Source organism: Schistocerca cancellata, chromosome 5, assembly GCF_023864275.1.
Source record: "Schistocerca cancellata isolate TAMUIC-IGC-003103 chromosome 5, iqSchCanc2.1, whole genome shotgun sequence".
In the NCBI taxonomy this organism is placed as follows: domain Eukaryota; kingdom Metazoa; phylum Arthropoda; class Insecta; order Orthoptera; family Acrididae; genus Schistocerca; species Schistocerca cancellata.
Genome location: NC_064630.1, coordinates 245,391,323 through 245,407,586, shown reverse-complemented (window position 1 = coordinate 245,407,586; position 16,264 = coordinate 245,391,323). Strand labels below are relative to the sequence as shown.

At 40.4% G+C, this 16,264-nt stretch overlaps 1 protein-coding gene across 1 annotated transcript in view; it reads left to right on the top strand.

Annotated features, from left to right (window-relative positions):
- LOC126188462 (uncharacterized) overlaps positions 1-16,264 on the top strand; it is a 189,779-nt gene that overhangs the window by 102,376 nt on the left and 71,139 nt on the right. The window contains exon 12 of the mRNA XM_049930066.1: positions 3,791-4,019. Within this exon, the coding sequence (XP_049786023.1) occupies positions 3,791-4,019 (229 nt within the window). The remainder of the gene's footprint in view (positions 1-3,790; positions 4,020-16,264) is intronic.

Here is a 16,264-nt window from a genome sequence, read left to right as displayed (position 1 = left end):
TGCCAGTCAGATTTTCGTAGTACATTGAAATGCTGCTACATTCGAAGATGAACAATACGGAATTTGTATTTACTTCGTTGGATAATGTATGAAAATGCAGCGGTCAAAACTCAGGGCGGAGAAAAAAAGCTCGTCTTCCACCTTTTTTTAAATTTATTTACTGACGCAGAGGTTTTGGTGCCAGTATTTATCTTTGTGCCTGTGAAGCGCCACATATATTCGACGACAGAAGTTAGTTGTGGCGGCACCTACCAACATTTTTCAGAACTCCCGCTTTGCACTCGATTCTAAGCAGCAGGCGGTTTTTTGGAAAAAAAATGTGGCTTAGATTCGAGTAAATACGGTAATTGACCTGCAGTCGTCGCACGGTGGCGTTGGCAGCAGCCCACATATGCAGAGGTGTCTTGGTGCAGGTCAGAGTACGGTACAGCGAGTAAGTGTGCAGACGTTTCCAGAATACTAATGGTGACTGGGTGTTGAAAATGGCTTAAAGAACACATATTGATGACATTATAAGGGGTAGAACACTAGGGCGACTGGAGGCTGGTCAAACACAGCAGGCTGTAACACAGGCCCTCCATGTGTCACAAAGTGTGATCTCATGATTATGGCAACGATTCCAGCAGACAGGAAATGTGTCCAGGTGCTACAGTACGGGACGTCCACAGTGTATAACACCACAAGAAGACCGATATCTCACCATCAGTGCCCGCAGGCGGCCACGGAGTACTGCAGATAGCCTTGCTCGGGACCTTACTGCAGCCACTGGAACAGTTGTCTCCATACACACAGTGTACAGACGACTGAACAGACATGGTTTATTCGCCCGGAGACCTGCAAGGTGCGTTCCACTGACCCCTGGTCACAGGAGAGCCCATAAAGCCTGGTGTCAAGAACACAGTACATGGTCATTGGAACAGTGGTCCCAGGTTATGTTCACAGAAGAGTCCAGGTAGAGTCTGAACAGTGATTCTAGCCAGGTTTTCATCTGGCATGAACCAGGAACCAGATACCAACCCCTTAAAGTCCTTGAAAGGGACCTGTATGGAGGTTGTGGTTTGATGGTGTGAGGTGGGATTATGATTGGGGCATGTACATCCCTGCATGTCTTTGACAGAAAAACTGTAATACGTCAGGTGTATTGGGATGTCATTTTGCACCAGTGCGTCCACCTTTTCAGGGGTGAAATGGGTCCCACCTTCCTCCTGATGGATAACACCACATGGCCCCACTGAGCTGCCCTCGTGGAGGAGTACCTTGAAACAGAAAATATCAGGCGAATGGAGTGGCATGGCTGTTCTCCAGACCTAAACCCAATCAAGCACATCTGGAATGCTCTCAGTCAACATATCACTGCACGTCTTCAAACCCCTACGACATTTCAGGAGCTCTGAAAGGCACTGGTGCAAGAATGGGAGGCTATACCCCAGCAGCTGCTCAACCACCTGATCCAGAGTACGCCAACCCGTTGTGCGGCCTGTGTACATGAGCATGGTGATCATATCCCATATTGATGTCAGGGCACATGTGCAGGAAACAGTGGCATTTTGTAGCACAAGTGTTTCAGGACGGTTTTCTCAACGTATCACCAATATCGTGGACTTACAGATCTGTGTCGTGTGTTCCCTATGTGCCTATGCTATTAGCACCACTTTTGTGTAGTGCCACGTTGTGTGGCACCACATTCTGCAATTATCCTTAATTTATGAGCATGAGCGTATGTTAATAGAAAATTCTACGAAAATGTAAAGAATTTAAGAGTAAAGGTAACAACTAAACAAACTGCAGATATGTTGCGTCCTCAACACACACATAAACAAGGCTGATAACATGCTAGCTTTCGTACAAGTCCTATTTTGAACTAGAGATTTTTTATAAATAATTTAAAGAACAAGGGTGACAACTCACCAAATAATAGGGGCGCGGGCAGCATTGTGCAAGCCAATTTCTTGTACATTACTTAATTTTTTTGTAAGATATTCTTACAACATAGCTTAGAAGCAAAGACCTGGCTAAATTGTGTGAATTTTCCCCTCAAGCTTTGTATTGATATCTGGGCATTTTGTATCACTCAGTGAATTTATAAAATTTTTGGCAAAATTTATAATAATGTCCAATTATCAGTTTCCTCTTGTCTCTGTGAGGCAGTGTAGATGACATTAGAACACTAGCATGAGGAAAATCCCAGGATACTAGATCTTCGTGGTCTTACTCTTTTGGGGATTTTGATGAGGTTGAGGCTTCACAGGCTTCAGTAAATGTAAAAAGTGAGTGCACAAATGCTTTAAACATTAATGTGGCACTTGTCATATAATGAGGTGAGGTGAAAATATTCCATTTGTAATGAAGGACTGCTGGCCGCTGTGGCCGAGCGGTTCTAGGTGCTTCAGTCCGGAACCGTGCTGCTGCTGCTACAGTTGCAGGTTCGAATCCTGCCTTGGGCATCGATGTGTATGATGTCCTTAGGTTAGTGAGGTTTAAGTAGTTCTAAGTCCAGGAGACTGAGGACCTCAGATGTTAAGTCCCATAGTGCTTAGAGCCCTTTTTTTTAATGAAGAATTGGTTAGTGATTCCAGCAGTCCCACAGTGGCATCCTTTGCATTGTAGTACTATTTGTAAGTGCTTTTTTCGCATTTTGTAAGTTCATGTCCATATACCCTGTCACCATGGCAATTCACCTCTAACACAGCCTTTCCCTCATCCATTTTCTAAGTAATCCCAAGCTTCCAGTTACAATTTTCTGTACTGAAAATTACCGAGAGACTTTTTTGAAGGCAGTATATCTTTTGTAAGAGGGCTTAGAAATTCTTTGTATACTTGTTCCTTAGTTGGAGTCATCTTGCATCCTTTTCTTCCTACCTGTCAATTCCAAACTCTTTATTCAGCCATGACATCGATCCTTTTTGAAATACAGTTTTTGTTAGTATACTTGCCAAGCTGTGATGCATGTGAATTACATTATGTGGTTGTGACTAAGATGTATGAGCTTTTCATACTGTCTCACTGTTAAATTTGGGGGGAAAATGTGATTTTTACTTCATGGAGATCAATCATTTAATTTTTTCACTAACTAATATTGAAAGTGTCTTTCATTGCCAACAGTTCACTTGAAGATAAATGTGTGATAAAGCGTATATGACTTTTACCTTTAAGCAGTGTAATATATTTTTCTTTTATAGTCTGATATTATACAGGCAACATAACTTGGCACTGTACAGAGGGGTGGGGGCTCCTTTTTGGAACAAAGATGTAAGCCAGAGGTTGAAAATACTGCTAGAATTATAACGTTCTTTCATTTATCACACGCCCGGTTTCGAGCTCTTATATGCCCATCTTCAGGTGTCGTAACTTGGTTCTGTGACCTCGAGTGCTGCAGTGGACGAGTACAAGACACAGTTGAAAAGATGTAAGCAATTTGTGATAGCAATGGTTACATGGCAGATAGCATACAAAACAAACATGCAGCTACATTTCTGTGAAAGCAGAGATGAGTTGATACACAGAGGTGACAATTGCTTAAATGATTTCATGTTGCCAAAATCTTATCGCTGTTTCTATTAATATTGTGAACAGGATTGTTTACTAAGATGGAAATGACTTAATACCAGCTGACTTTTACCAGTTCCACTGCTTCCAGAGCCCCACCCCAATGTGCACTAAGTGCCAAGTTACATTGCACGTATAGTATGTTATGCTGTAGTTAGAAGTTATTTAGTTTTATAGCAGAACTCACTTCAACATATGAAATTGTAGTAAATGTTTACTTTACCCTTTTTTTTTGTAATTCTAGGGGTCCTGCAAAGGCAAAATGTGTAAAGTCATCAGATTCAAATTATGTGATTACACCCATCAATTCATCAGCATTCCCAGCTCCAGGTGGTGCTGCACAGTTGGTGGAAGCACCTACATTTCGGCCCACTGAGAAAGAATTTCAGGACCCCCTTGAGTTCATAGATAAGATACGACCAATTGCAGAGAAATTTGGCTTATGCCGTGTTGTTCCACCTCAGAATTTCAAGGTTTGAATAAAAGAATAGTAAATGATTTTCTTTAGTATAGTAGTAATAGTAACAGTAATAGTAGTTGTAACATAGAAGTAGTAGTAACAGTAGCAGTAGAAGTAGAAATTGTGGCTAAGGTGTCCAAAAAGCAACAGAACCTAATAGGAAAAATATTAGCTTACAATAATAGCTGATAGTGGCATATATTCTGCAAGTCACGTGATAGAATATGTCGCTGCATGTATTGAGGGGTTTCAGCCATACACTGTTCGCTTTCTTTGTGCAGTTCAAGAATAGTGTGAGGATGAGCTGTGTAAGCAGAATCCGTAAGAATTCCCCACAAGAAGAAATCAAGTGGGATAAATCAGGCAATTGTATACTGCAGCCCTTTAGGATAGGTTGTCCATGAAAACAATGAACTGAGAAAATATTGTTATTGTTGACTGTATAAGCAGTAACATTGTCTTGCTGGGACCACGAGTACTATATTACACAGCAAGGTAGAGTGGTTACCAGCCATAGTGGGAAATCAGTTGGTCACATTACTTGGTTGAGTCATGTTCCATTTCAAAGTAATCTGCATTGTTAGCTGACAGTGTGAGCACAGAATGTGAGTGAAACGTGACCACCGAAAAAACCTTCATGGCTAGCCACATTAATTTGCTGTTGTAGTCATTAATTTTACCAACAGAGAGAGAATCAGGAGTTGAGTGTGTCAGTAGTGCAAAAATCGCAGGAGGGACACAGTGCTGAGCTGATCAGAATTCTAGTATCTGCACTAAAGCAAAATAAGTAAAATGCATATAATAAATATTTCATCCATGATGTAGATAAATGTGTTATTAGACAACAATTTTTGAAATATGATCTTTGCAAAAACTTCACAGCTTTTGTCACACAGAAGCAGACCTCTAGGCTAAGAAAGAGATAAACTGTTCCACCTATGAAATTTCATTGTTAAAGGTTCCAGAATGAACAAATAATTATGTGTGGACATGAGAACACAGTTACAAAAATAGCATACTTCATTAGACTGTTTTTATAAAAAGAAATGAACATCATAATTAAATAGTTTCTTTAGACAAACTGTGGATTCATACACACTACACTGTGAATAAAAGTTGCAAATTTACAGTGTGGTACGAGAATTGTCAAATAGTGTCAGGCAACAATTCTTTTCACGTTCACTTCTCTCCTATACTTTTAACAGAAAAACTTTGGACTACCATGTAGAAATGGACAGGAAGTACATAGAAACAAGGAAATTTGAACTTTTGGCATTAATTATTTAAGGAGCACAAACCATCTGCTTTTCATTGCATTGACAAAATTTGACAGGAAGACTGGTTCCCTTCTGACTGCTGTCACACTATCTGCACATAAGTCCTACAGAACTGATCTGGAATCTTGCAGATAATAAGATCGATAGTTCTAATACATCAAGAATATGAATCTAATAGTGGAAAATCCAGGATGGAAGATAACAATATTAGGATAAGGAAAGTTGCTACTCACCATATAGTGGAGATGCTGAGTCACAGATAGGCACAAGCAAAGGACTCTGACAATTGAAGCTTTTGGCCATTAAAGCCTTCATCACCAATAGACACACACACACACACACACACACACACACAGGACTGCAGTCTCGGGCAGTTTTTCAGCTGTCTGAGACTGCAGTTGTGTGTGTGAATTACATTTGCTTGCGTGTGTGTTTGGGGGGGGGGGGGGGGGGGGAGAACCTTCTATTGTGAGAATGTTTTGCCTGCAGAGTGCGTCCTTATTGGGGCAAACAGATGGAAGTTGGAAGGTACAAGATCTGGGCTCTAGAATGAATGAGGAAGAGGAATCCAAAAAATGAAATTTTAGTCAGCTCCTCTTGGGTTCACATACTTTGCCTTGCGTTGCCGTGAAGAAGGAGAAGTTCGTTTGAATTTTTATGGTGATTAACATGCAGAAATTATTTCTTGAGGGTAGCACAGTACACTTCAGATTTAATCATTTCAGCATGAAGGAGGACATGAAATAGAAAAATCCCTTCAGAGTACCAAAAGACTGTCACCATGAATTTACCACCTGAGAGTGTAGTTTTGAAATTTTTCTTTGAAGAAGAGCTGGCGGGCGCCACTCCAGGGATTGCCATTTTGTTTCCAGATCAATGTGATGAACCAATGTTTCATTGCTTGTGATGATGTTTAATTTTAAAAAAAAGAAAAGAAAAAGAAAATTGTCAAGCAGCCTCTTAACATGCAAGCAATTCTCCACAGATGATCCTCCATTACTCTTTATGGTTTCGTGTTAGGCAACAAGGAACCCAACAGGCAAAAACCTTTGAGTACCCCAAGTAGTGGATGTGTGTGTCAACACTACCAACAGAGACGCCCAATTGTGTAGCGAGGTGTTTGATTGTGATCCGTCTGCTACCTCAAATAAGTGTGTCCACACATTCCAACATCGCAGGAGTCACAGCTGTGTGCGGCCAGTGGGCACTTGGGAGATCAGACAGGTTTGCACAGCATTGTTGCAGTGATAACAGGCACCTCGCTCAATGACTCATCATGCTTTTATTTAGTGCCAGGTCTTCGTAGACGTTATGCAGATGCCCAAGGATGTCTGTGGTGGTCTGATTTTCCGCCAAAAGAAACTCAGTGACTACTCTCTGCTTGGAATGCCCTTCCATTACAAATGCCGTTTTGAAGGCTAAATATAGCTTGACTACTTACTGGAATGTCATTAAACTATAAAGGCTGAAGTGGAAATATTCCACAATATCCCACAACAAATTCCACATTTTATCAGCCAAAACTGGCTGAAGAAAATGTGTTGCATTGCATATTGAACACCCCTCAAAGATAGAAACATAAAGGGAGGATTTTCATCAACAGTTGATACTCCAGATGATGAGTCAACAGACACAGCTGTGGAAGACAGTGATTTCAGGGGGGAAGGTCATTTTATGGATATTGCCAGCAAAACAATGAGAGCACTCTTGGTGAGATAAATTGTATGCCATTTCTTTGTTCTTATTAATGGACACTTCACTCAGTGGCACATACAACCGTTTAACATGTGACATTGATCTGCTTATAAGAGTACTGGACTGTACGGCAGTAATGCCTCTCCATGTTTCTGTGGCATGAAGGTACTGCCATGCTGACCAAGTAACCAGTTTGCTATGCTGGGTAATAGCTGATTATCATGTGTGGTGTCTAGAAAACATTGGAGCATCTGTTTGTAGTGCTCAATGAATACTGATTACCTTCAGTGAAGAAGATCATTTTATGGTTACTGCCAATGAAGCATCGAGAGCAGCCATGGTGAGATATATTGTATGCCTTTTTTCATTCTTCTTATTAACTGGGAGTACACTTACAACTTACAACTGTGAAACGTGACGTTGCTCTGCTCGCAAGACTGCTGGAGTGTCCTCTAGTAATGCCTCTTCTCCCTCCTCCTCTGACATAAGGTGCTGCCATGCTGACCAGGTAACCAGTTCACTTTGCCAGGTAAGAACTTATTTTCATGTATAATGTTTAGATATTGTTGCATCATCTGTATGTGGTGCTCACTAATTACTGTGCCATGAAAGAATGTAATGACTATTTGGCTATGTGATGATGCATACCAGACACACAGTTCTTGAATGTGTAGAGGGGATTCTTGCAGCTATGTCACAGCCTTTCAGTTGAATTTAATACATTCATTAGATTCAGAACATTTCCCAGTCAACAATATCTTTATATCTCAGAGTAGGTTGAAGCCAGATAATGATAATACTAAGGAACATGGTAGTTTGTCCTACAATTTTTAATAAAAATCCATCAGTTTTCCCATTACCACTGTAGATTTGTGGGCAGACAAATTGTCCTGATTCCCCACCAGAGGGCTCCCATTTTTTTTTGTGCTTGACTGCCATGGGGTCCTGCCCCATACAGTGCTTCATCCCTTTCCATGCTGCAAGTCTTTCCTTCTTCATTTCTCCCTGTACCTTTCCATTGGATAGTCTTCTTGGCACCAATTGTGCATGGATTTGGCTTATGATTTTGAACACTCACTATCCTGCCTTCCGGCACTTTCTAAAACCTTTCATCTTTCATTATATTGTGTATAATCCATTTTTTGTGCCTTTCTGTCTTTGTACCCTTCCATTTTGGCAAAAGCAGTACACCCAAAACCCAACACCGTAGCCATTCCAATGTGTGTGTGTGTGGGGGGGGGGGGGGGGGGGGGGGTTGTCTGGTACTGCATGGTGGGAGCCCCCTGATCATGCAGGGATTGTACTACTGGTACCTGAGCTGGAAACTCCCCATGTATGCCAAGGAGTATGTGCCCATTGTGGCTGGAGCACAAGGACTCCTAGCAATGATTAATGAGCTAGTTTGCTGTTGCTGTGGGTGGTTGATGCCCATGAGGAAAGTCCATGTTCAGAGGGGGTGGCACCAAGGCAGATGACTTGCAAATACAAACGTTTTTTCCACTGGTGGCAACATGGCCCCAGCAGTCTCTTTTGAAGGAAAGGACTAATGCAATGCAGAGGAGTATTATTCCGCAATGTTTCCTTCCCTGGCTTTGCTATGCAAGGGACAGAGGGCAAACAGACAAGGAGAGAAATACTCCCCACAACACTTAGTTTGCTATAGAGTCCACAAAGCCATTATTATTTGTTGAACCCCTTGAGGACAGGTTTGGGAAGTAGCAGCTATTTTGAAAATGAAAAGTGATTCAGTTCTGATTAAAACAGCGTCCCCTGTTCAGTTGCAGACACTGCTCACCTGTGACAAGCAATTGAGGTGACATTCTTGTAACCAACACCGCCTTACAACAGTCGCAGTGTGGTATAAGATGTCGTCTTCCACCATGACGTGCTTTACAGACCTATGACAAGTTATGTGCCAATTGGGAGTGACAATGTATGCATTTCATCCATCATGTCCTGTTGTGACGAAAGGACAATAGGGTTGATACTGGGGTCCTCGTCTTGGCCCTTGAAAGTGACCGATTTACTGAAAGGTCAAGGCGATGGTTTATTGCTGTGATGTGAAGCTGTATGTTCTCCCTCCTATGCGGTGCTGCAAATTCACGAGTGGGCACATGTCTTCTCCTTGTAACTTCAGCCAATGCTCTTTGTGCTATGCCCAAAATCCAACACAGTAGCCATCCACTCTACCCTCCACCTGGCCAACCCTGCCCATCCTGCTATGTCAACTGTGGGGAGCACCATTCCCCCTGTTCACAAGACTCTTGACCGACTCGCACATCAGGAGGCCAAAACAAAATGTGATCATTGGCATTATGTACATATGGAGATGACATTTGCTACTGCTATAATGCCGTTTGTGCCTTCTACATCAGGCCCTTGGGGCCACTAAACTACCTCCACTCACCTGGGGCCCCTCCTCCTCCTGTTTGCTCCACATCCACTGTTGGAGTGTCGACTGCCCACCCACCAGGGATATTGATCTTCATCCCCAGCCAGAGGTGCAACACCCTCCTCCGGTGTCTGTCACCAGGCAGAGGTTCCTTGGAACACTCCAACACTCCTGTCGCAGGATTCTGCAGATCTACTACTGAATATCAACCAGTGGCTGAAGGAAACACAGGTTGCTGGTCGTAAAGCTAAACATTCTTCCCCTGACCCTGAAACTAAGTTAAACAAGCCCTTGCGGGCATCAAAATCATCCAAGGAAAAGGCGGACAAAAAGAAGACCACCAGGGCAACAAAGGTTCCGGTGGTCCACTTGCCACCAGACACCTCATGTTCCACCTCTATACCGAGTTCCTGGTGGCTCCTGTGGCACCACATCACCCACACCAACTGATTCAGAACCAATGTGTAATGATGCTGTATCCTTGCAACCAGTGGCAAGCAGGCAACACTAGGGCATGACATGCCTCATAGTTTCCTTCAACCCCTTGTTGGAAACGAATAGCATGATCTTTCAGCAGAACTGTTTTGGTTTTTCCACCATCTGGCTGAGCTAAAATTTGTCTTATGCATGCCCCTTATGGTTGCATTGCCATCTAGGGAACTTTGTTCCCAGCATTGTGAACCCCAGCCCTCTGTGCCTGTTGGGGCTATTTTAAGAATCAAGCTGACTGTGACAGAGCATTGGGTGGAGGTTGCATGTACATTCTGGACTCTTTGTCTATAGTGAACATGTGGCACTCAATATGACTTTGGAGGCTGTGGCTGTTTGTGTGAGGATGTCTCTAGGTTTTACTGTCTACAATGTGATATCTCCCTGCCAATAGTGAAGTGTTTCAGAACACATTGTCTGCACTGATTTGTCAACCTGCTAGCAGATGCTCTGGTGCTAGCGGATGATGCCAAAGTGACTGATCTGGCCTTACATTTTACCTGTAAGGGTGGTTTCTACTCCTTTCTGTGAGGTAGGTCACATCACCTCATTGGCTGCTTGAAGGATTGGTGGGGTTCCCTCGTCACCTGATTTGACCCAGCGGGCCCGTATCTGCACTTGCTCAGTGGTCCAGTGTGATTCCTGCCCTTCCCACGTTGTAATTTTTCTTATTTTTTTTACATCTGTCATTGATTTACTGTCTTGTCATCATTGGACTCTTCCCCGAGGTCTTATCAACTTGTCCACGTTACTAGTTTTCATGTTGTAATGGAGGGTGAGGGAATGCCTTTCACATGCAGAGGGAACGTCTCCAATCCCATAACATGTCCCAGGAGCCTTCAGATGCTTTCTGAGCAGAACAGTTCCCTCATCTTCACCCTCTTACCCCACTCTCACTTCTACTTGCTTCTCTCTCTCTCTTGGTTTTATTGACTCTTGGTTACAACTGAGTCCATCAGGATTTGTCTTCTGTATCCTTTCCTGCTGTACACATATAAGATGGAGTTACTGATGACCTCGAAGTTTGGTCCTTCTAGCCCTATCAGTTCAATCCATTGTCCTGATTAAAAATATTATTTGTTATTGACATCACCTGGAAACATCAATAAGCTGTTTTCTGCTGACACAAAGGTAATATATTCGTATATTGACCTCCACCAGTTTTAATGAGGTGTATGACTCAATTAAACATGATGTGCTTCTTAACGTACTGTCAGAAGTGGTAGTTGATGAAAAACAGCATTCACTAATAGCGAGTCCAAAATAAAATTCCAAGGACGTTCAATAAACAATTTGAAGCAAAGCAGTAGGTTGGCAGGGAAATGCACTTTTGTCACTGTAATTCAGCTGTGTGTGTGTGTGGGGAGGGGGGGGGGGGGGGGGAAGGGGAAGAGGAAGAAGAAGAAGAAGAAGAAGATACAAGTATTGCAAAATAAATTAAAGGTTCAGAACATGTTTAAATTTTTCATGCTTGAAACTAACAAGAGTAGTGTAGAAATAGAAGGCTTAGCTTTTGTAAATGGCATAGCCATATTGACAGAAGATTGTGAAACAGCGGCAGAACAAATTAACATACTGAGAGAAGTAGCAGCACAAACTGACTTGCAAGTATCTTTTGAAGAAGTGAAAGTAATGTTTAATATCTGTGAAAACACAGTCCCACTAAGCTCCAAATACAGACCATTAAAATGCGTATGCAAGTAGCTTTAAATATGTGACAGAGTAGAAACCTTGACAGCAGGAGCCAGAAATAGATTCTTGAGACAAACAACACATTAGCAACAGAAAACAGTTCTCCATAAATACCAGAATTAAACTCTCCAAAATTGTCATAAAGTGTGTGTGTGTGTGTGTGTGTGTGTGTGTGTGTGTGTGTACATCCAAGTGTCATATTGTTTCTCAAAGACGTTTGTTATTTGTTAGTGGATTTAAAAAGAAAAGAGAGAAAGTTCATACACAATGTATTGTGTCAAAATTGTTAACATAAAGAATCCAATAAAAGAAATACATTCTTAAAAAAGGGAAAGAAAAAGATAAAAAAAGGAAACTGTGCAAAAAAGGTAATTAAATGGATGAAACACACCTTCAACATCCTTGACTTGATCCGAGAACAAGACTATCCTGATGCATGAAATTTAGAAAAAAATATATATGGGAAATGGGCATACAAAAAGAAGAGACTTAAAACCAAAAGATCTTCAGAACGACTATAATGTTATTTTGAGAGTTTTTAATATGAGAAACTGGGAACTAGTATCTAATGGTCCCATGAGTGTCACGGGAGATGCTGAAGAAACTGAACTGGCAGTCTCTTGAAGATAGACTTAAAATATCCCAAGAAAGACTACTTAAAAAGTTTCAAGAACTGGTGACTTTAAATGATGACTCATATTATTTCCATAGAGACCTTGAGGAGAAGATTAGATTAATAATAGTAGGCATGGAGGTATCAAACACTTCCCACACACTATAGGTGAATGGAATGAGAAAAAGCTCTACTAACTTGTACATTGGGATGTATCCTCTGCCATGCAGATTGCAGTGGTTTGCAGAGTATAGATGTAGATTTAGAGAGCTGTGCTGGACACAGTGAACTCAAGAGAAACATCTTGCTTAAAAAAATAACAACTATTAATATGTGCAAGAGTAGGCTTCAGTGGCTATAATCACCTTCAGCAAAATATTTCTAGATATGTACGAGATCATGATGTTGCTTATAAAACTAATGTCTTGGCCACTGTTCAAAATGGCGTTCAACAAGGTAATGTATTTGCTGGAAATATGTCACTCTGATGAAGGTCACTTGCAACAGTGACCGAAATGTGGATTTTATAAACAGTGTGTCAACTTGATCATATATTTTGGAATAATTTATTGAGAACTGTTAGAATCGTTGGAAGATTATTGTGATTCTAGAGCCTAACTAACAAAATAAGTAAAAGAATAATTACTACCACCTCAGTTTTCTCCCATTTGTATTCCAGTCATCTTTTTACATGTTTTGTTAATTCATTTAGTACGGAAGATTTTGCTAGTATTTACTGGTTTCTGGTTTATCAATTCCAAGGCAATAGATGAAGAAAAGCCTTTTCACATCTCAGACAATGCTGACCATAATCTTTCCAGCAGAAAAAATTTGACTTTGTCCTATTTTGTGAAATACCATCAACTTTGGCTCATTGCCTTGATTTGTGTTTCATTACTGAAGGGGTGATTGATCCATGTCTCATCCCCAGTACTAGATTACTTCACAAAATTAGTAGGTCATTTTCAAAGTGGTCCAGACAACCTGTGAAATTCATTTTCACATTTATTTTTTACTATTACAATTAAATATTATAATTAAAAAATGCTGCCTCCATTTGACTCCAAAGATTCTCATAGTTGATTCTCCATGTAAAATCTATATTACTCTCCCTCCATAGGGAGGCATACTTGTGGCTAATTCAGTTCTAAGCACATTTCATTCTATACCATATGGCTCATTTTCAAGAGACATACGAATATATTCGAATTTAGTCACTCAACTATGAATTATTGGAAATGTTGGTTGAATTTACGTATGTGATTAACTGACCGACAGAGAATTTTATACGGAGAGAAAACTCCCATTTACTGATTTGAAGGTTACATACACAATACAACTGTTTTGAAATCTGTAAAAACAAAATTATTCCACAGACCAAGTTGATGATTGATGTTATTAAATAGCACTTACCAACACAAAAAAAAAAAAAAAAAAAAAAAAAAAAACAGGTCCGGTGATATCAGCTGTAGAAAATTAGCTTAGAAAAATGTAAAGTTTACTTCAGTTCATTTAACATTTTGCAATTAACTTGTAATTTCTGTTGCCTTTTTAATGTAAGGCCTTTTTTTTACTAACCTTTTTACTTCTATTCCTACTCATTGTCTCATCCTAGATGTGGTAGGATTTTTTATAGCTATGGACTGAGCGAATACTGCTCATACAAGTAAGAATCTTGCTGCTGGTAGAGTGGGAGGGGGTATGTTGTTGCTGTCCAGTAACAGGTGAATTAACAATATGTTGCAACATTAATGTGAATAATGTGTTCAAACTGTAGAACAGATTTTTCAGACGGAGAAAAAAGTCTCTGGGGAATCAAAAAAATAAATAAATAAATAATAATCAATATTCTTATGTACACCATGAATCAAATGAAAGTCCGCACAATCTCTGATCGTTAGTGACATCTGGAGAAGAGTGTGAAATATTTTATGTGGAAAATATGAAGTTAAATTGGAATTATACTGAATTAATATGTGTTACCAAATTTCCATTTAAGGAGGCATCAAATGAGAATAAAATTCTTGTTATAGATGGTAAGTCAAGAAATACAGCAGAACTAACAGGAGGTGGATGCAGGGGAGTGTGAGATGTGAGTGTATTGGGGTGCTTTACCAAAAACAGAAATACAAGAAAGTTTTCTGTAGTGGTGATTAAGGCCCCTGTATCAAAAGAAAGGATGTGAAAAGCATGGTCTGATACAGGATGTTACAGCGTGAGAATCCTCTATCGGGCCAAAGCAAACTCAGTTGTGTGCTTCAACCAAGTGCCCACAACCAGAGCTTGAGTAATGGCTCTTACGTTGGTAGTCAACACTTTTCACATAACAATGCAGTCTGGTGAGTTAACATTGACTGTTTAACAGAAATATTCCACCGAAGTAAAAAATACAGACATTTTATTACAGATTTGGTATATGACATTGATTCTTATTCACAGCTGATGAAATATATGTCATCAGATTCTGTAGTGTCACAAGATGCAGAAAACTTTTCAGTCTTGGGTAGTAATGCTATGATCTTTCTACAGCTTTTTTTTCTACCTGACAAGAAAAGAAGAAAGAAATATAGTTAGTTGAGCACAACAAAATGTTGACCCAAGCATAGGCATGATGTCAATCACATTTCAGTGTCATTTGGGAAGCACTTTTACCTGTACATCGCAAATTCGTGCCACTGTAGTACATATCGCTGAGCAGAATTTAATGTTGTAAATCAATTGCTTCTTATTGCATTTCGAAAGGCACAGTGTGATGTGCAACTGAAAAATGGATTGCTTAATTATTTCACTTCATTTTATAGGCTACACTACTCCTGACATCTTGTTTCAAAAGTCAGATGACAGTGAATAATGTTTTGCTGATAAACGATGTGAAATATCTAAAGTTAACCATAGATATAAAGACAGGTGGGGGAGGGAGGAAATGCGTGCCATTCAGATAGATGGACTTCAATCATGAATGTGGATGATCAGTAGGTTCTTCCTTTGAAGCATCTTATTTAAGTTATTTAAATCTTGTGTAATATCAGTGAGAGATCAGGCTGTTCATACACAACTGAAGAAGGTGTGAACATGGTGCCACAGGTCACCTGTGTACTGCACATGCCCAGTGGATGAGGAGCAGAGCCTTGTGGGCTCTACAACTACATCTACATCTACATACAAACTGCACAAGCCACCATATAGTGTGTGATGTAGGGTACCTTGCATCATTACTAGTCATTTGTGTTCCTGTTCTACTCACAAATAGAATGAGGGAAAAACGATTGTCTGTAGGCCTCGGCATGTGCTCTAATTTCTCTTATGCAAAACATGCGTTGGTGGCACTAGAATTGTTCTCAAATCATCTGGTTTCTGTAAATTTTCCCAGAAGTGTTCTGTGAAAATAATGCCAGCTTCCCTCCAAGGATCCCCAATTGAGCAAATACATAGTATTTGTGTGTTGATCAAAACTGCCAGTAACAAATGTAGCTGCCTGCCTATGAATTACTACAGTGTCCTACTTTAATCCGATCTGGTGTAGGAACCAAACACTCAAGCAGTACTCAAGAATGGGGTTATACTTGTGTTCTTATATGCAGTCTCCTTTTCGGGTGAATCGCACTTTCCTAAAATTCTTCAAAAAAACTGAAGTTGACAATTTGCCTTCCCCACTACCTTCGTCAAGTACTCATTCCATATCATATTGCATTGCAATGTTACATCTAGATATTTCGTTGATGTAACTGTGTCAAGCAGTACACTACTAATGCTTTATTCAAACATTACAGGATTGTTTTTCCTACTCATCTGCATTCACTTACAATCTTCTGCATTGATAACAAGCAATCGTTCATCACACCAAGTAGAAATTTTGTTTAAGTAATCTTGTAACTTCCTACAGTCATTTAGCTACAAGTCTTTTCTGTACACTGCAGCATTGTCAGTAAACAGCCACAGATTGCTGCTGTCCCTGCCTGACAGATTATTTATGTATAGAGTGACCAAGAGCAGTCCTATTACATTTCCCTGGGGCGCTCCTGACTGTGCCCTTATCTCTGATGAACAATTGGCATCGAGGAGAATACACTGGGTTCCATTACTTGAGAAGTCTTTGAACC